Source organism: Momordica charantia (genome assembly GCF_013281855.1).
Source record: "Momordica charantia cultivar OHB3-1 chromosome 3 unlocalized genomic scaffold, Mcharantia_2.0 BLBB01000003.1, whole genome shotgun sequence".
Lineage (NCBI taxonomy): Eukaryota > Viridiplantae > Streptophyta > Magnoliopsida > Cucurbitales > Cucurbitaceae > Momordica > Momordica charantia.
In genome coordinates this window covers 23,497,894-23,516,469 of record NW_028275161.1, presented here as the reverse complement: position 1 = coordinate 23,516,469, position 18,576 = coordinate 23,497,894, and the positions used below count along the sequence as shown (strand labels likewise).

Here is an 18,576-nt window from a genome sequence, read left to right as displayed (position 1 = left end):
TTGAATTTTGGTTGAAGATATATGCTTTAACCAATTGAGTTATGGTCAAATTTGACAAATTAAAAAGGGTGTAAAACTTATCTTGAAAACTAAGTTAGAAGAAAGAGCCAAAATAATCCTTCATTTTCTCCTGTCACATATTCCTCTCCCATAGATAGAGTCTAATATTGGTAAGAAGGGCATTGTCAAATTTAAAGAGAATGATGTCCAACACCTACTTGTATCTACTACTTTTCTGCATGATATTACATCTCTAATTCATTTTTATAAACTTTTAAGAACAATTTCAATCCTATAAAGTATTTTATCTTCTTCTTCCTTTTCCTAATAGATAAGCTACTTTTATCTCTTTGTTATGTGCCAATGATAAATTGACACTTTATTTCAATATCTATTTGTGGGCTGAGGTTGAGGGAGACTTCTCCATGGATCTCCTTCTCATCAAGGATGAAAGAAAGAGTTTAAATTTTACTTTAAAATTTGGTCCACTCTACATTATTCTAAAGTAAAAGAGCCCTTAATTAATTAATTTTACTTTTTGCACCTAAAAAGCTTGAGACAATTACCGACGGAGAATTTAAATTAGGTACCGACTGAGAATGTTTCTACGAAAAAGGCTATGCTCGGGCATGTGATCGGTAAGTTTGGATTAAGGGAATGGTATTCATTTAATGTGGTCTTGTTTTTGTATGAATGAGATGGTTCTTTTTGCCTTCAAATGGGTCATTGATACACCATCATCCCTCCATTTCCTTTTTTAAAAGAAGCAACTTTACCAAATGGCCAAGACAAAGAGAAAAAAAGGGTTCTGTTGAAGATTTGACTTTGAGAATATAGCTTTCTTTAGAAATATGGTTTATATGGGGAATGTAACAAGTTTCATCTTCCCAATCATGGAATATGGAACTCAAGAGTTTGTTTTTTAAGTAAACTGATGATCTTCTACAGCCTACAAATTGCAAAATTTGTTGAGTCATATAACAATATCATAACAAAATCAGCAAAATCAATCATAATGATCAACCAGCTTAAGCCCCCAGGCCATGTCCTCGCAATGCCTCACATGAGGAACAAGTTTACCTGTGTCCGTTCCTTTCTTAGCCTTGCAGTCGTAGAAAGGCGGTGCGTGGAAACAGGGCTCCATGGACATGGCTCGATGACAAGGCGGATCGGGTGCAGTACGATTCTCGGGTTTGTATAATATCCATGGTTTCAGACCACTAAGACCTTGAGCCACATATCCGAACGTTGACCACGAGCTGGTGACCAATACGTCGGTGGTACTTAACAAATACATCTCTGCCCATGCCTTCTGGTTATGTATACTCTTCTCAGTTTGCTGGTGTTCCTCATGACTTGGTTGGTAAAACTAATTCTCTCTCCCGTCACAGTCGGATTTTCCCAGTAAATGTCTCTCAACTTCTCGTAGTAACCAGCACTCAGGGAAGTTATCAGCACGGCCTTTGACTTCTGATTACTAGCTGGACCGACGATATTCATCTGCTTATTTGTTTCTGGCAACAGATTCTCCTTCAGGGTACAAGCCAGAACCTGATCCAGGATGTGCTGAAAAGGTCCAGTCCCGATGTCGAACACTCTAATCTGAATACCTATTTTCTCACTTGCTCTAGCCAAATAAGCTTGATAATATCTTGTAATGAGTCCCCAAACCGAATTTGTGGGGTGAAACAGATATCGACCCAAGAAGTGGAAAACTGTATCTTTATTTGGGAAAAGTTCATCGAGTTCTTTCTCGAATGACGGGATCAAAAAGAGAGACGGCACAAAATAGTTGTCTGTTCTCATAACAAGCCAAGGTGATTGCTGCAGAACAGATTGGTCTTGATCACAGAAAAAAAGCTTATCAACATCATCATAATCATGGACCAAATGAAGATAGACAACAGATGGCAGTATCATTTCACTCGAGTCTGTCGTTGCGCTATTCTTCAGTATTTTCCCATAGCAATTAGGAGAGTTCTGGTTGAAGTTGTTGAACTCACCTTTTAATGGGAAATCTTGGGGAAGAAACCAAGAAACCTCAGGAAATGGTTCACAGAAGAGATCAGCCATGTCAGTTCCAGGGTCCACGAGTAACACGCGATTTGTGAGGAGAGCATAAAGAAATGCCGAAGCAAGGGTCAGTATTCTATTCCCTAACCCACTGAAGGAAATCCACAGAAGATATTTACAGTCTGAGGAGCTGCTACTACCATTAAATCTAAGCTGTTCCAAAGTTTTGTTGTAAGATTCAGTATAAACTCCACAACGCTTATGAAGATCTTCATAGCTCCGCAATTTGGAGATTAGATAAGAAGAGGGTTCGTACGCCAGCTTGTGTTGATAAGCAACTGAATTGTACCTACTCAGACACGAACCCATCCCATGTTTGGAAGAAAGAAGGCCACCGAGCAGTTTATCGACTGGATGTATAACCGAATGAAGATCTCCATCCTTAGAATCTGCTGACAGAAGATAAGAAAGCTAACAGAATGTAACTGGCATGACAAGCACATTTCATACATACATATATTAGACGATCTCTGATTGGAATTCAGCAAGAACAGTATACTATATAGCTTCAGAGAAATTACGAATAACAAAGAACGAACTTAACCTATGCAAAAAGAAAAACAGGATCTTCAATTTCACCAAAACATATATGATGCAACATATTTGGATAAAGAAGCATAAGAAAACTAACAAACAACTACTGAAAATGTGAAAAGTATTCTTTCTGTGTTCTGATATGTATGGTAACAGGGGAAGGCTAATTAGAGAGCCCACTGACAGTTTTAACTAATCTCCTAATATGAGACTAATAACAAATAATTAGATTACATACAACGGCACATCAAAAATGATTATCTCGCAATAAAAACTAGAAAGTCTTGAGGATACCTTTCAGCTCTCATATCAGTATTCTATCATAAGATCAATAAAAGTAACAAATTTCCCAGCTTCGATCCATCGTGAAAAGAGAGTAGGAAAAGTATATAAAGTATGAACAAACAGAACTCAGACATAATTCACAATGTAGGATGGAACGAGAAAATTAGGGGCAAATGTGTTACAAGATCCAAATCATTTTGAAGGCCTAAACACTCGGCACTAAAGCAGTCATTCTAACAAACAGGTTGAGATGGGTCTTCTATCACTTGAAATAATTAATTAATTGAAGTCGATTCAAGCAAATGCCATGACCAAGTATATTACTGCACAAGACACATCTCAGACACAGAGCTTGAAGATAGTAGCAACGGGCATGCAAGTTCAAGATCAAGCACCTGGATCAGAGTTCGCCAGAGAAATCTCCAAATCTGAAACTTCAATTACAGCATCCGATGGGGGGTCTCTGAGAACCACAGTCACCGAAAAGATCACAGAAATGAACATCATCAGAACCACGAACATACCCATTACTCGAATCGAACTGAACCCGCATTTCACTTCTTGGTTGCTCTTGAAATCACTGTGCGGATCCTTGTCCAACAGATTCTTCGGATCGTCCTCACTCTGCCTCATCAATCTCCTAATATTTGCATAATTTTCATCTGGGCAAGGGTTAAATGTACGGTTCATTGGGTCCGAACTCGCTTTCGAGCAAAAGGGTAGTGGCAACAGTTGGCCTCGACTCGAGCAGGACCTGTGTCGTCTATGGAGGTCGCCGAATCAGGTCTGCATCTTTTGTCTGAGAGCAACAAGCCGAAGATACAGCGACTCCCGATCTATCTTTTGGTCTATTCCGGTTCTGTCGGTGTTGAGAAACTTATGATCCATCAGCTATGGCAACTAGATCTTTGTGCCGCCCTTTTCTTGGAAAATTATCTCACTTTTGGCAATTAATGTTTGATAAACCTTCTAGATAAAATTGTTACAAACTGGTTTACAACAATTCCTCATTAGTGTAATTTAGAAAACAAAAAAGTAAGCATAAAAGAAAATTGATGGAGAGCAGATGGTACTTTCTAACAGTGACAACCATCTTTTTTTGAAATGTCTTTGAAAATTTGTGGAAAGAAAGTATAATAGTTTGTCTTGCCTCTTCTCATACATTATAAGACCAATCAAGTACTAACGGATTATGACACAAATTTGGCTCAAAATTAGTGATCCAACAATATATAGAATTAATGACCCTTTTCAACATCTACTATATTTCTATAATTTTTTATTTTTATCATATTAAGTTACATCATTATTATCGACATAAGTATAGTTTAGTGATTAAAATATCGTGCTCTTTATGTAGAGATCAAAAGTTCAATTGTTTATCTTATATATGTTGTACTAAAAAAACATGACTTTGAGTGACGTCGATCAATTATAAATGTAGATGAATAAATATGTTTAAAAAAAATAAGAAGCACAGTTTTTAATGTAATAAGATAATTTTAAAGGGGGTCAAAATCTCAATTCTATTGACAAAAGAAGACATTTTGAAGCGCGCTTTCTCCCATGTCAGCAATGTAGAAGGCCAACCATTGAAGATAAGCAATCCCTGAATTCTGGTGGTACGCCCACCATCCTCATCCACTCATTTCTTCGACCCAAATTTTTATTTTTATTTTTATTTTTTATTTTTTTGGTTGTCTAGATTTGGTGGTCTTACATTATTCATGCTGGAAGACTAGCGCGAGGAGGGAGCGAAAAGGGTTGAAAAATTTATCAGACTTCGGATCGTTACCTAACCCTTTGAAACCCAACTCAGAGAGGGGTTTTTTGAGTCGAAGATGTCTGTTGCTTCCTTATGTCAATCCACCATGCAATCCCAGGCCAGTGGGTTAATTGGAGCTCTCACTTTTCAGAAACCAGCTCTCTCTCAACCCAGTTCTCTCACCTATTCCAGGTAATTCGATTAATGGGGTGCCCTTTTTCTCCCTCTTCTTTCTCCGTTTGGTTGCTTTAAGCTTCCTTAGACACATTGCCATGAATTTTGTTTTCGTATAGGGATTCTTAAGTTTGTGTATTGCAATTAAGGTAGCTTTGATTTTCCTCGTTCTTCGGATTCGTGGCTCGAGGTGATAATTTGGCCCGTCTAATTGGGATTACGGGATTGAATAAACGATTTTTAGGGAATTATGTATTTTTCAGTCTAATTCTGAGATTTTCCGATACCCATTGCTGTTCTTTGGTTCCAACTTCCAACCCAGAATGTTCTTGCTTGTCTTCTAGCTTGACCTCTATTTTTTATTTTTTTACTTTCTCTGAGGGTGCACCGATGGAGAATTGAATTGCGTTTACGAAGGATCATTTGGTATCCAATTTGCTTCTGTTACTAATTTTCCAGGAGGAGGTTCAGAAATGTGGTGAAAGCTTCAGCTCGGGTTGATAAATATTCAAAATCCGATATCATTGTCTCTCCCTCAATCCTCTCTGCTAACTTTTCAAAACTGGGAGAGCAGGTTCCGTTCCATGCTCTGATCTTTCCATTATGTTTGTTCATTGTGCTGTATGCTTCCAAGTAATTTATTGAATTGATTTGTAGATTTATGTATATGGTTTCATGGGGATTGGCATTCTCATCTTGTGCAGGTCAAAGCAGTGGAACTGGCAGGTTGTGATTGGGTTCATGTTGACGTGATGGATGGCCGTTTTGTTCCAAATATAACAATCGGACCTCTTGTCGTTGATGCCCTTCGCCCTGTGACAGATCTTCCTTTGGACGTGCATCTGGTATGCTTTGCTAACATAAACTTAAGTATTGCAGATGATTTTTATATTCTACTTGGTTTAGCAATGATTTTTTAAGTACTTAGTTAACATAAACTCAAAGCATTGCAGATGATTGTGGAGCCAGAGCAGCGTGTGCCAGACTTTATAAAGGCTGGTGCTGATATCGTTAGCGTCCACTGTGAGCAATCTTCCACAATCCATCTGCACCGCACCCTTAATCAAGTAAGATTTCCTTCTCTGTGATGCAGTACAGAATTAGGTGCACGTTATTATGTCCAAATGAAGATAAAACTACGTCATCCAACATATTCTTTAGAAACAAAAGAAAGCATATATGGATTCTACCGTTCTTATTGTTCTGAAACTTTGTGGACTGAAAAGGTTACTCATGTTGAAAACTACTTGTACAGTACAGGGGTTTGTGGCTGATTATTTTCTTGATAACCTTTTGCTTCATTCTAGAAAGATTGGTTGCCGACTCGGATGACTTTATTTTTAAATGAGTTCATGCATCTTAAGGAAGGATCATTTATCTTTGTTCGTAATGGCTATTCCGTCAAATATGATTCAGATAAAAAGTCTTGGAGCTAAAGCTGGAGTGGTCCTAAATCCTGCTACCCCACTCACCACAATTGAATATGTCCTTGATGGTGACTCTCTCTCTCTCTCTCTGTAATTGCTGGGATGTTCTACTGTGAGGATTATTAAAGAAGTTTGAATCTTTGGGAATGATATCATCTGTTGGGGGACGGGGGTTTTGACTTTTGAGGCCAATTTCAATGCAGGATGTCATATCGCTTTAAGAAACTTGACAATAAATTCAGGTAGAAAAATGACTGAGAAAAAGTGATGAGTTGATTGGATTGAGAAGAACAAGATATGATATTTTTTAAGCCATTTGGAATGGGTCTTAGATGCTGTTTCTTAACGTTAAGCGCATAATTGTTAATCATACCTAGAGAAAGGGTGATAGTGAAATATGTATGGGTATTTGTCTGAACAAAATGGGAGGAATTAACAATGCCCATTGTCTGATTACAGTGGTTGATCTTGTCTTAATTATGTCGGTAAATCCTGGATTTGGTGGGCAAAGCTTTATTGAGAGCCAAGTAAAGAAAATCTCAGATTTAAGAAGATTATGTGCTGAAAAGGTACAATGTCCCCTTCTAGTAGCTTCTTCCATAAGTTTTCCTTGATAGACTTTTCTCTCCCGGCATCACAAGGATTCAAAAGCAATCGGCATTTCATTTGCTTTGTTGCAGGGAGTGAACCCATGGATTGAAGTGGACGGTGGAGTCACTCCAGCGAATGCGTATAAGGTGTATATTGTAACATTTCCCAAAACAAAAGCTTCTATTACATGAGTTTCTGACTGCTACCGTGGCTGCAGGTCATCGAGGCTGGAGCCAATGCTTTAGTTGCAGGTTCTGCTGTTTTTGGGGCTAAAGATTATGCAGAGGGTATGTATGATCCATACAGTTCCTTCCACTCCCCCCTTTTGCAAATGTATAGAACATTTTAACTCACTTCTCCCCTCTTGAATTGATTCTTGAACAGCCATAAAAGGAATCAAAACGAGCAAAAGGCCCGAGGCAGTTCCAGTATGAAAGTCGCTTGTACAAGATCCGAGTTGTCTCAATTGATAGTACTGTTGTGTTATTCATTGCCATGTAAGTTGTCCCTCTCACGACATCTGAGTTGTTTCAAACTCGAGCGATAGAAAGCACAAACAGCAACTAGTTTTTACGATCCTCAACATCTCGCACCGCCTGATCTTACCACTTGTTTCTTCCTCAATATGCAGAGATAATCTCCAAACTGCACAGGTAGCAGAACACTGTTCTTCAAGCTCTTATCTCAGCCATGGTTGCCTTGCCGCCACCCCACCTTCACAGTTTTATTCCTTTGTGAAAAGAAAGCCCGTAGAGTGTACCCCTTGAAGATTTGTTGTGTACTATAACATCTGAATACAAATTCAATAGTATAAACTTGGGAGCAATAATATTCTATTTTCCATATTTACTGTCCAATAAAAACGTTTTAGGATATTTTAAGGGAGTAGACAACCAAAATAAAATTATTTTAGTAATTTAAGGAAACATTTATTAGTTTTTGGACAACTTTTTAATTTCATTTTGAAGGGCAAAAGTTCATCCTTTATTTTAAATTTATAATTGAATTTTGATATTTAAGGCTTTAAATTAAAAATTAAAAATTGAATTAGATGCGTACAAAATAAAATTTTCCCAATTAAACGATTGCGTGAAAAGCAAAATACAAGCTTTCTTTCCAGTAGATTTTGACGCTGGTGTACTAATCGCGGGTCGAATTTGAAAAGTTGGATGCCATGGTAGTTGACGAAACCGCCATTCCCGCTATTCTAAGAAGCTCCAGAGCCAGACAACAATTTATTTTCTCTCTATTAAAGTGCTGTAAATCTGTTCGTAATCTAGCGAAAATCCATGCCCAGATAGTCGTCAGCGGCTTTAACCAGAAAAATTACATCCTTGTCAATCTGTTATCGCTCTATATCTCTTTCGGTTTTCTTGGAAGTGCTCAGAAAGTTTTCGGGGACGTCAGTGTACCGAGTACGACTGTGTGGAACCAGATCATTAGAGGGCATGCGCGGAGCAAATCGGCTCAAGAATCATTTGAGCTGTTCAAACGAATGGCGGCGGCGGAAGTTGAGGCAGATGGGTTCACGTATTCGTTTCTTCTGAGTGCGTGTGCGAGATCGAGGTTACTTCGAGAGGGAGAACAGATTCATGGGAGAGTTTTGGCCAGTGGGTATTACTCCAACACGTACGTTAGAGTGAACTTAGTCAATTTTTACGCGAATGGTGGAGGGGATTTTGGTCTCGAGAGTGCGCGTTACATGTTTGATGAAATGCTCGATAGAAACGTCGTGAGCTGGAATTCCTTGCTAAAAGGGTATGTTAGACGTGGTGATTTTGATGGGGCTAGAAAAGTTTTCGACGAGATGCCTGAGAGAAATGTCCAGTCATGGACCACAATGGTTGCTGGGTTTGCTCAAAATGGCCACTGTAAGCTAGCTTTATCGCTATTTAGTCAGATGGGGAGGGCTGGTGTGGCATTGGATCAGGTGGCGTTGGTGGCTGCATTGTCAGCATGTGCTGAATTGGGAGACTTGACATTAGGAAAATGGATTCATAGGTATATACAAAAAACATGGCAAAGTAGAAACTGGCCAGTATTGGTGTCTCTGTTCAATTCTCTGATTCACATGTATGCAAGTTGTGGTGAAATGGACAAAGCATATAAAGTGTTTGAAGAAATGCCCCAGCGGAACACTGTGTCTTGGTCGAGCGTTATCACCGGGTTTGCAAAACAGGGCCGTGGAGAAGAAGCCATTAGAATCTTCCAGTTGATGCTGTGCTCGGGTGAAACTGAAGTAAGACCTGACGAGATAACCTTCATTGGGGTTCTCACTGCTTGTAGTCATGCCGGTTTAATCGACGACGCCTTTCGACTATTCAAATCTATGCACGATACTTTTGGAGTCAGCCCGCAGATTGAGCATTATGGATGCATGGTTGATCTCCTCAGCCGTGCAGGTTTGCTGAGTGAAGCATCGAGTCTGATTGAAAGTATGCCAATGAAGCCAAACAATGCTGTGTGGGGAGCGCTCCTCAGCGGCTGCAGAGCTCACAAGAACTACGAAATCGCATCCCATGCTGCCAAAAAATTGGCTTTCGGAACCGATCCCGACAACCAAGCTGCTGGATATTTCATGCTCCTAGCTAATGTGTATGCTGCAGATAAACGGTGGCAAGACACTGCCACATTGAGACAGAGTATGCTTGAATTGGGAGTGAAGAAACCTGCAGGAAGAAGTTGGATCCAGATGAATCAAGTTGTACATGATTTCGTGGCCGGGGATGAGACCCATAAGGACGTGAGTTTAATTTACGAGATGCTTCGTAATTTAACCAGACAAGCCCGGATGGAGAGCTGCAAATCAGAGACAATATCAGAGGCACTAGTAGCCTGTAGGAGCAGCAGTTGAAGAACAGAGAACAAACTCTTTCTGGTAACATTCCTATTTTTCTGCTGCAAATGCAATGCAACGCAACATACTCGTATAAAATAGTGAAAAGATTGAACTTTTTGAATTGCCATACTCAAATCATAATAAAAGTTTATATACCTTTTCAGGAAAAGGAGGAAAAAGTCAAAAAGAGGAAGACACGTGGGCGGTTCTGGCACGCCACGTAGATTGCCAACATAAACAGTCGACCAATAGGAAAATTCAGAATATTAATGAAATGAATAATTTGGTGGGAGAAAAAATGGGAATGGGTCATATTTCATTTGGTTCATTGGAGAAGATCTGCGGGTGACGTGGCTTCTTCGCCATCTCTACATAACTATCCAACCCTCACGATACCAATATCCCCTTTTGCACTTTTTTTTATTTCCTCTCTCCGATTTCCGCTTTTGCTATCGTGCGCTTCATCTCTCGTCAATCTCAGCCCTCCATCTGCCGCCAATTTGATCGAATCGGTGCATTTTAGCCTCCAAAGCTGATCGAGCAAAGATATTTGTTTTTCGTAGATATAAGCATTTACGATGGCTGACTGAAAATCTTCTGTGCGCTCGCTCGCGGCTCGCCGTAAACGCCACACCAAAAACCGTCCAGACGTGTGCCAACGCGCGTCATCTTCGGGGAAACGAGAAAAACGATTCATTTTTATTGGTTTCTGGTGGTCACGTTTGATCTTCGGAACTCGGATCTTCCGGGAGCGTTTGGTTTACCGTTTGGTGGAGGAGTGTAATCTGTGCTACTAGCATGATTAATTGACTGGTTGCGCAGTTCCGTGAGCTTTTAACTGAGGTGTTTCTTTTGGGTTTGATTTCGATGTCGTCGGTATTGAACGGGATGGGTGACCTTCTGATACGTGAATGAAGTCAGTGATCGAAACCCTAACCCTAAGTTGGATTCTGTGGGAAGATTGACGAAGCTGTGGATGGAATTTCTCTAGTATGTATTTAACCTTTTTGAGTATTTCCTTTTCTCTTTTCTTTCTTTTTGGGCTGCAGTTGATTGCTTTGTATTTAGGCAGGGAATCACGTTTTATATAGGTTGGTTTGTCGGTTATGGATTGCAAGGAGCTCAATTTGAACGAAGATTGTGGTGCCTGTGGTAGCGGTGGGAAGAATGGGGGAGATGGATTTATAGACAGGAGCAAAGTGAGGATTTTGCTGTGCGATAATGATTCAAAAAGTTCAGAAGAGGTTTTCAAGCTTCTGTTAAAATGTTCCTACCAGGGTACCGCCTTTTTTCCTCAGTAGAATCTTTTGGTTGCTAAAAGTAATGCATAGTAATTAGTCATTTCAGTTAAGTTCAAATCTCTGGAGACACTCTTGTAGTTGTGTGAGTTTAAATGTTTATTACAGTAGAACTTCTTATGTTATAATGTGATTCTAACTACTGTCTATATATATACATCAATAATTTTATAAAAGTTCACTCGTTTCTGCAAAATTTTCAATACTAGCAATTGATAGAAATGTCAACTATTTTAATGATATAAGGTTTTCTTTTGGTCGACAGTCATTTCTGTGAGTTCAGCTAGACAGGTTATTGATGCTTTGAATGCGGAGGGACCTGAAATTGATATTATACTCTCGGAAGTTGATCTACCAATGGCCAAAGGCATGAAAATGTTGAAGTACATCACCCGGGATAAAGAGCTGCGACGCATTCCTGTTATCAGTAAGTTCTAATTCCCTTACCACCAATTTATCAAACGTTAATGTTTCAAATTTAAGAGAATGATGTGATCCTCATTTATTTGATTTATTTTTCCCTTGCTTTGTAAGTGATGTCAACACAAGACGAGGTCCCTATTGTTGTTAAGTGCTTGAGACTTGGAGCAGCTGACTATCTTGTAAAGCCTTTACGAACAAATGAGCTACTAAACTTGTGGACACACATGTGGAGAAGAAGGCGCATGGTTTGCCTCCTTGGACTGATATTTTATTTTTTAACATCTACCTTCCCTTCCTTCCCTAGATTAATTTTCTCAAATAGAATTTGGTTGTGCATCAATTGCAAGGAAACATGCAATCAAAGGGTCTAGGGTGGCCCTTTGAATCTTTGCAGATGATGTATATCTTTTTAATTTATTAATCTCCAAATAAATATCTGGTCAATCCCTTATGTTTCCAGACCTCTTTGCTTGTACAAAAATACTTGCAATTTATTCATCTCACTCGGCCATCCATCTGTTTTATGATGGCAGCTTGGACTGGCAGAAAAGAACATCTTGAATTATGAATTTGATATGGTCGCATCAGACCCAAGTGATGCTAATACGAATAGTACTACTTTGTTCTCGGATGACACTGATGACAAGTCACGTAGGAGCACAAATCCAGAAATTGAAATTGCAACACATCAGGAAGATGAGGTTGGTTTGGTATAATTGAATTTTTGAAGTTTGGAAATGATGTTGCAATATCAAGTACTATATTATTATATTTATCATTAGGTTGCTTTCTGTCCTTACCCTAAAAAATGTAAAGTTGGGATGCTTTGTTTGTAAATTTCTCTCTTTTTTCAATAGCTAACTGTTACGTGGGTATTGTTTGTTAATTGTGCATTTTGTGCTCGTTTTCTTTAGGGGCAAAGAGATGCCGATGAGGCTAAATGAATTGGCTATAGTTTTTGGATAAATATACGAAGTAAAATGAAGAATATTATTTTGAATTTTAGATTTTAGATTTATTTTTTTGATTTTTATCTTTTACCGGACAGACAAATTTCAGTAAGAATCATCTATCAATTGGGAGGTTGTACCTTTTCTTTGAAAAGAAATAAATAATTGCGGTTTGGTGGCTCCTCTGCAGTTGTAATTCACAGAAGTCCTTGGGCCTTTAATTCAAGCTTCAACAGATATCATGGTTTTCATTATTAAGTGTTCGCGAAGACCTTTAAGGACTCCTAAACCTTGTCGTTGCCATCAAGGCTGCTCCTTGGAGGGTGACTTAGAAAATCATAATTGATGTTTAATGTAATTGAAAGTAAGATATGAATGAAAATTTATGTTTTATTCATGGACTTGGTAGAGTTGATTGGTTGATATGAATTGTGATAAAACATGAGAAATTGATTTAAATAAATAGGTTAATTTTGAAGTAAGAGTTGGTTTATTTAATGCAGCAATGCTTGATGTGATTTATCTGAGTATTATGAAGTAAGGGTGCATGGAAAGCCTTTTTCTTTTATTTATTCATTATTTTATTGACGCCATCTATATTGTACCCTTAACTGGGAACTACATTTAAATTGCCTTTACTTATCTTTTTCAGTCTGGTATTGTCGCACTGGTAGAGCCTCTTGTTGTTCATACGGTGGAACATCAGCCAGATATACCTGGAATTAGCGAGCGCCGAATAGGTCAGCCAGTGATCAAATTGACCTGCTCTTTCATAAGCATCATATTACAAATATTCCAAGTTGTGTTTATTGGAAAATATCAATTATTACTTCATTTCTGCCAGAAACATATGTAATGAATGCATTAGACCGTTAACTAATTCACTATGATACCTATCATTGTCCTGTACTTGATGGCAGTTCTTGCTAAGCGCTCTAGGATTGTTATTGGCTTTTTTCATTCTGGAGCTAACCTACTCGACTGTGATGCTATTATTGCCTTGTCTGTGAGATGGGTTCGAAGAAAGATTGCTTTATCCTGAGTTATAGTTGATTCTCAATTAAATTTTTTTCCTTTCACCATTTTTTAGAGTGTATGATATTATGTTTTTGTAATGTCTTGCAGGGCAACTTTCATCATGCCCAAGAAAGAGTGAACTAAAGATTGGTGAATCATCCGCATTCTTTACCTATGTCAAATCAAAAACTGTGAAGGCAGTAGATGTTGAAGACAGTGCCAGACGACTTTTGCTGGATGAAAATCATCAGGAAACTGGTCAGCATGCAATCCGTGATTCCCAAATACAAGAAAATGGGGAGGCGTTGGAAAGCCAGTCACAGGGAGACGAATTCCCAAGCAGTACTAGTTTTCCTGATTCTTTTTCTATGGAGAGATCCTGTACGCCACCTGCAGCCACAGAAGTTCCTCGGGAAAAAAACATAAATGAAGAGAATTGCTCTCAAGTGCTCGTGCATCCTCGAAATGGATCTCAAGTTGATAATTCAGCCCTACCTGTGCAGACACGAACTGCTTATCCATTTTATATGCCAGAAGGAATGATGTCGGCTCAACTGTATCAAAAGAACCTGCATGATATGCAAAATCATGCGGCAATGATGTCACAACAGTACGGTCATTTTCATCATTGCCCTCCCAATGTTAGTGGGATGGCATCTTATCCTTATTACCCTCTGAATATATGTTTACAACCTGGTCAAATGCCAGCTACTACTAATTCATGGCCATCATTTGGAAATTCATCTACAAATGAGGCACAATCGAACAAATTGGATAGGAGAGAGGCAGCACTGATTAAATTTAGGCAGAAAAGGAAAGAGCGTTGTTTCGATAAGAAGATTAGGTACGTTAATAGGAAACGGCTTGCTGAGAGAAGGCCCCGAGTGCGGGGTCAGTTCGTGAGGAAGGTAAATGGTGTCAATGTAGATCTTAATGGACAACCTGCATCTGTTGATGATGTTGAGGATGAAGATGACGAGGAGCAAATATCAAGGGATTCCTCTCATGAGGATGATGGTTCAGGATATTAGGGAAAATTTGCTGTCCAAGTGACCAAGGGAGTTCCTTTTGATTGGTTCAGTGGCATTAATTATCGCTGGAATACCTGAAATTTATGCACTTGAAGCTTTAAGATCATTACTTGTTCCTGATATCACGCCGGAATATTTATTGAAGAATGCCTGACCAAGTTTATCCAGAAAAGCAAGCAAGCGTGCATGTTTACTGCATGCAATCATTCATAATGTTGGCAAGAGCCCTTATTCTGCTGTTACATCACCATTTGCTTGCACCAGGTCCTTGTAGCCTTACGGTTGCTGGTGGCTAGAAACTGCTTCTCTTATCCTGTCTTGCTGCTCATGGAGTGTCCGAGCTGGTTCTTGAGGGCTGAAATATACGTGCTTCAGTATCATCTGATCTCCATGGTGGAACTCAAATGGGTCGAATGATGGATCATTGGAAATCTGTTGACCAATATTAGATATTTGCAAAGATGTTCTCTTAGAATGAAGAATAGCTTGTTGGAATTCCAGTCAAATTAGCCAAGTATCTTACCCTACCCCCGATCTCAACTTATGTAGCTTGTGGAAGTTCTGAATCAAAAGGTTAACCAATCTCATCCAAACTGTGCGAACTATTTTTCATTGCATCCCCATAAGCTGTTTAGAGTTGTGTTAATATAGAATGATATGTAAAGGAAGTAAGAATTTGATTCGGTAGTTCCAGCCAGCATCTTCTAAATGTCCCATATTTTTATTTGTGCTGAATTTATGGTTTGGTAAGGTTGTCACTCGATCAGTTTTCATTAGTTAAGTTAACGTTGCAGGCAAAACATATCTATTTACATATCCAGTATATAGGTGGAGCATAAGCAAAACATGCCAATTAAAGTAAACCAGGTAACTAGGAATGGCATACAATTCTATAGACACCAACAAATACAAAGAAATCAATATAAGTCATCTGTATATATTCCAGCTCTGAAATGATAATCTGTTTTTGTGCAGCACCAACCATTCATGTCGTTCGGGGTGGACATGGTGTCATCCTGATATTCTTGGTCTGTGCTTCAAAGGTCTAGCACTGAAGCTCAAAGCAGGAGCTTCTTTCTCAGTAAAATTTTGTGCTAATGGAATTATAGTGAATGTGAACAAGAATTCGAGCCTAAACACAAGGCGTTCAAAATAGCTGCAACTCCTGATGCGGCCTCTTCTCTGATATACAAGTTAAACACTCCCCCCACCTTGATGGATTTTCTAATTTGAAGGCAGAACTTTCTGTTGGGCTAACAGCAATCCATTCAATTGTGCAACTTGTTGCAGTAGTTGACTGATTTTCTATGTAAAGAAATAAAAGGAAACCCAATAATCTATCAGACAAATATAACACAATAACTCTGCACAGTGCTTTTCTTTTCTTTTCTACTGATAACTGAATAAACAGTGAAGAGAAATGGGGGGTGGGGGGAATATGAACTCCAAGCAGGCAACAAGAGCATGCAAAGAAAGGAATCAACTTCACAACTTCCAATGCCCTCCACATGCAATCATACTTAAATCTTTATGGAGAATTCAAACTAGCCTGACTTAAGGTGGTTTGTCAAATTTAAGTTGTTCTGAATTTGTAAATATAATGTGGTGTTATGAAAAGCATTTTGCGGAATCTAAGGGCTTCAAAACTCGAAGAAGCATTATCACGAAGACTTGGAGATCAGTAATTGACAAACCTTGTCTTTCTCCTTGATTATCATCCTTAATTGCTCGGAACTTTGACGCAGACGCCGCTGACGAGCCCTCTTGTACAGCCACCAGAGAGTCACGACTAACGCAATCCTTCCGGCAGGGGAAAACACCCAAAAAGCCGTTCTACGCGCGGTATTGGACCAAATTGTGGAAGCCATTGCAGTAATCCTCGCGCGCAGAATCTGAACCCCATATACCATCCACCTAGAGGCCGCCATGGATTTTCGAATTTGACAATCAGATGGCTTCGGTGAATGTGAGTGTGAAGTCTCGTCATCAGAAAATGAGAAAGATGAGAACGATGACGATGACTGGGACGACCTAAACGACGTTGATGGCGAACTCGATTGAAACGAAACTGGGCTTCCTCGTTCGTCTTCTTCATTCGATGGGCAGTGCAGATTCTCGTGATTTGAAGGTGGGAAGACGGAGAAATCATTATTCGGACGAGAATCGGTGATCACCACCATTGACCATTCTTTCAATTCGATTTTCCGCAGTCGAGATGCGGAAGGAGACACAGAGGAATTCGAGGACGGGAAGTTTTCCCAATCGAAAACCGATCTGGTTTCATCACCCGCCATTTATCCGCAGACCCAATTAGAATTACTGCTTGAACATAAAGAAAAGATGCAGCAAATGGAAAATGGAGCAGCAATTTGAGTTTCAAGATGGCAAAGAGAACGCTTTGGGGTGCGTTCATGAATCATGCAACAGAAAACAGGAAGGAAAAAGTTTTTCTTTTACTTGGAAATTGGAGCTTCCAGTTGGGGCCTTTGCTCGATTCGACTCAACTCTATCCCGTAGAAGAGAAGTAAATTACGGGAGTACCCTCACTCCAGATCCAAAATTCCCATTCAAGATTCTTGCTTTTTTTGGGCCCTCCACACCATATCCACGTGGGAGAGAAGGCCCAAACAGAAAAAAGGCCCATCACAACCCCCAGGCCCCAAGAACAAGAGTCCATCTCACTGTTTTTAGCAAGTCTGAAAAATACTCCTTTGCTCCTATATTTTGGTTGAAATATTGATTTACTACTTTAGTCTATAATAATTTAGTTCATATACTTAAATTGCCAATAATTTTGTATCTAACTTCAATGTTTTAATTTAAGTACAAAGTTTATAACGATTTAATTTTTATCCTGAAAAATATTGTTAAGATTTAATAGAGTTTCTAATCTAGTATATGTAGATGGATAAACTGATGAAGAATTAAATATATGGATTTGATAAATAAATCGGTCAGAGTCGTTTTCTATTGGTTTAGTCAAATATGTTATTTTCGACCGAATATGTTAGACAGAAACTACAAAATGATGGTTTCCCCATCATTTCTTTTTTTTCCCTTCTCTGTAGTTTTCAACGTCTCTTTTTTCCCCTCCTCCGTCTCTACTATTCTTTCCCTTTCTCTCCTTTTTTCTCTTCTCTCACTATTTTATCTCTAAACTGACCAAAACTAATCAACTGCTAGCTAGTATATTCAAGGTGATCGGAGTGTTGTAGAGCCTTCTAAAACCGACGAGTTCCGACTAATGAAAATCAACTTGTTGATGATCGGCATCAGTTGGAGCCCAAAATCGACGCAGATCGACTGATCATCACCCATAATAAATTACAAAGACTAAATCGTTATATAAAAAAACTGATACAGATTTTTCATGGTAGAGACTATATTGTTACAAAATTTAGATTATAATAGTTAAATTGTTACGTACCAAAGTTTAGGGATTAAATAGTTATCAATTTGAAAGTATGGTGATTAAATAGTCACACACTAAAGTTTAGATTAGAGATTAAATTGTTATTGGGACAAAAATTGTTTCGTTAACCCAAAAAAAAAATTGTGCAACTTTCTTTTTTTTATTGTTATTTTAGTTTATTTTATACACGTCCCATCTTTTCTCCCCAAAATTAGATTCTAAACTTGGTACAATATATCAAAATCCAACCAAAATATACTTTTAACAAACTTAACACTCACATAAATAGAATTATGTAAACTAAACTTCATATGTTTGAAAATAAGATTTAAGTTAATTCTACGATTTATAGTTAAATTGGATGAGATTAAAAAATTTAAAGTTAAATTTGACTAGCGTTTTCTGTGTCTTCAAAGTGATTAAATAGTGTTTTAAAGAAGATTCATAGATCGTAGGATTTCAAGTTAGATAGAGACCGACTTTATGGGTAATCTTATGTGTTGCATAACAATTTCCCAATTCAATGAGATGATAGCGACATGGAAAAGTCTTTCTTAAAAATTACAAAATAAAGAGACTTCAAACGTCTAAGAATAGATGATGTAAGAAACTGTTAAAATAATGGTACCTCCTTCAAGTACCGTGAGTATCACCACAATATGGTATGATATTGTCCGTTTTGCGATAACGTTCACGTATGACGTTGTTTTTGGTTTCATCCAAAATGTCTTATACTCCTCATCTTTATACTATGGAT

General features: G+C 38.5%; 4 protein-coding genes and 1 pseudogene across 11 annotated transcripts; 3 read left to right on the top strand and 2 right to left on the bottom strand.

The window, feature by feature from the left end:
* Positions 1-818: 818 nt before the first annotated feature.
* On the bottom strand, positions 819-3,980 carry LOC111008882 (galactoside 2-alpha-L-fucosyltransferase). Its single transcript, XM_022281742.2, is given in 3 exon segments — positions 819-1,371; positions 1,374-2,462; positions 3,288-3,980. Coding segments are annotated over 3 exon segments (1,749 nt in total). The 5' UTR covers positions 3,583-3,980; the 3' UTR covers positions 819-1,006.
* Positions 3,981-4,401: 421 nt separating this feature from the next.
* RPE (D-ribulose-5-phosphate-3-epimerase) lies at positions 4,402-7,694 on the top strand. 2 transcript variants are annotated; one of them, XM_022281953.2, is made up of 11 exons: positions 4,402-4,514; positions 4,598-4,849; positions 5,291-5,405; positions 5,536-5,676; positions 5,785-5,898; positions 6,248-6,326; positions 6,718-6,827; positions 6,939-6,995; positions 7,067-7,136; positions 7,234-7,346; positions 7,481-7,694. In XM_022281953.2, exons 2-10 carry the CDS (start codon positions 4,734-4,736, stop codon positions 7,281-7,283), a joined length of 852 nt encoding a protein of 283 aa, XP_022137645.1. In that variant the 5' UTR covers positions 4,402-4,514; positions 4,598-4,733; the 3' UTR covers positions 7,284-7,346; positions 7,481-7,694. The 2 variants fall into 2 exon arrangements, with proteins under 2 accessions (XP_022137645.1, XP_022137646.1); XM_022281954.1 differs by lacking the exon at positions 4,402-4,514 and having other exon boundaries at positions 4,583-4,849.
* Positions 7,695-7,896: 202 nt separating this feature from the next.
* Positions 7,897-9,990, top strand: LOC111008579 (pentatricopeptide repeat-containing protein At5g66520 pseudogene; annotated as a pseudogene). Its single transcript, XR_015789647.1, has 2 exons — positions 7,897-9,727; positions 9,853-9,990. The product of XR_015789647.1 is annotated as a pentatricopeptide repeat-containing protein At5g66520 pseudogene (transcript).
* Positions 9,991-10,274: 284 nt separating this feature from the next.
* On the top strand, positions 10,275-15,792 carry TOC1 (CCT motif -containing response regulator protein). Of its 6 annotated transcripts, XR_015789650.1 has the most exons (9): positions 10,276-10,678; positions 10,757-10,966; positions 11,252-11,413; positions 11,521-11,654; positions 11,943-12,110; positions 13,012-13,099; positions 13,485-14,980; positions 15,202-15,274; positions 15,383-15,792. XR_015789650.1 is itself a non-coding variant. In XM_022281323.2 (7 exons), the coding sequence occupies exons 2-7, from the start codon at positions 10,795-10,797 to the stop codon at positions 14,405-14,407; spliced, it is 1,647 nt and encodes a 548-aa protein (XP_022137015.1). In that variant the 5' UTR covers positions 10,275-10,678; positions 10,780-10,794; the 3' UTR covers positions 14,408-15,094. The 6 variants fall into 6 exon arrangements, 3 of the variants coding, with proteins under 3 accessions (XP_022137015.1, XP_022137014.1, XP_022137013.1); XR_015789648.1 differs by lacking the exon at positions 15,202-15,274; XR_015789649.1 differs by having other exon boundaries at positions 15,202-15,792.
* Positions 15,237-16,887, bottom strand: LOC111008581 (uncharacterized). Its single transcript, XM_022281324.2, has 2 exons — positions 16,102-16,887; positions 15,237-15,712 (listed from the first exon to the last, which is right to left on the bottom strand). The coding sequence occupies exons 1-2, from the start codon at positions 16,699-16,701 to the stop codon at positions 15,632-15,634; spliced, it is 681 nt and encodes a 226-aa protein (XP_022137016.1). The 5' UTR covers positions 16,702-16,887; the 3' UTR covers positions 15,237-15,631.
* Positions 16,888-18,576: the final 1,689 nt, after the last annotated feature.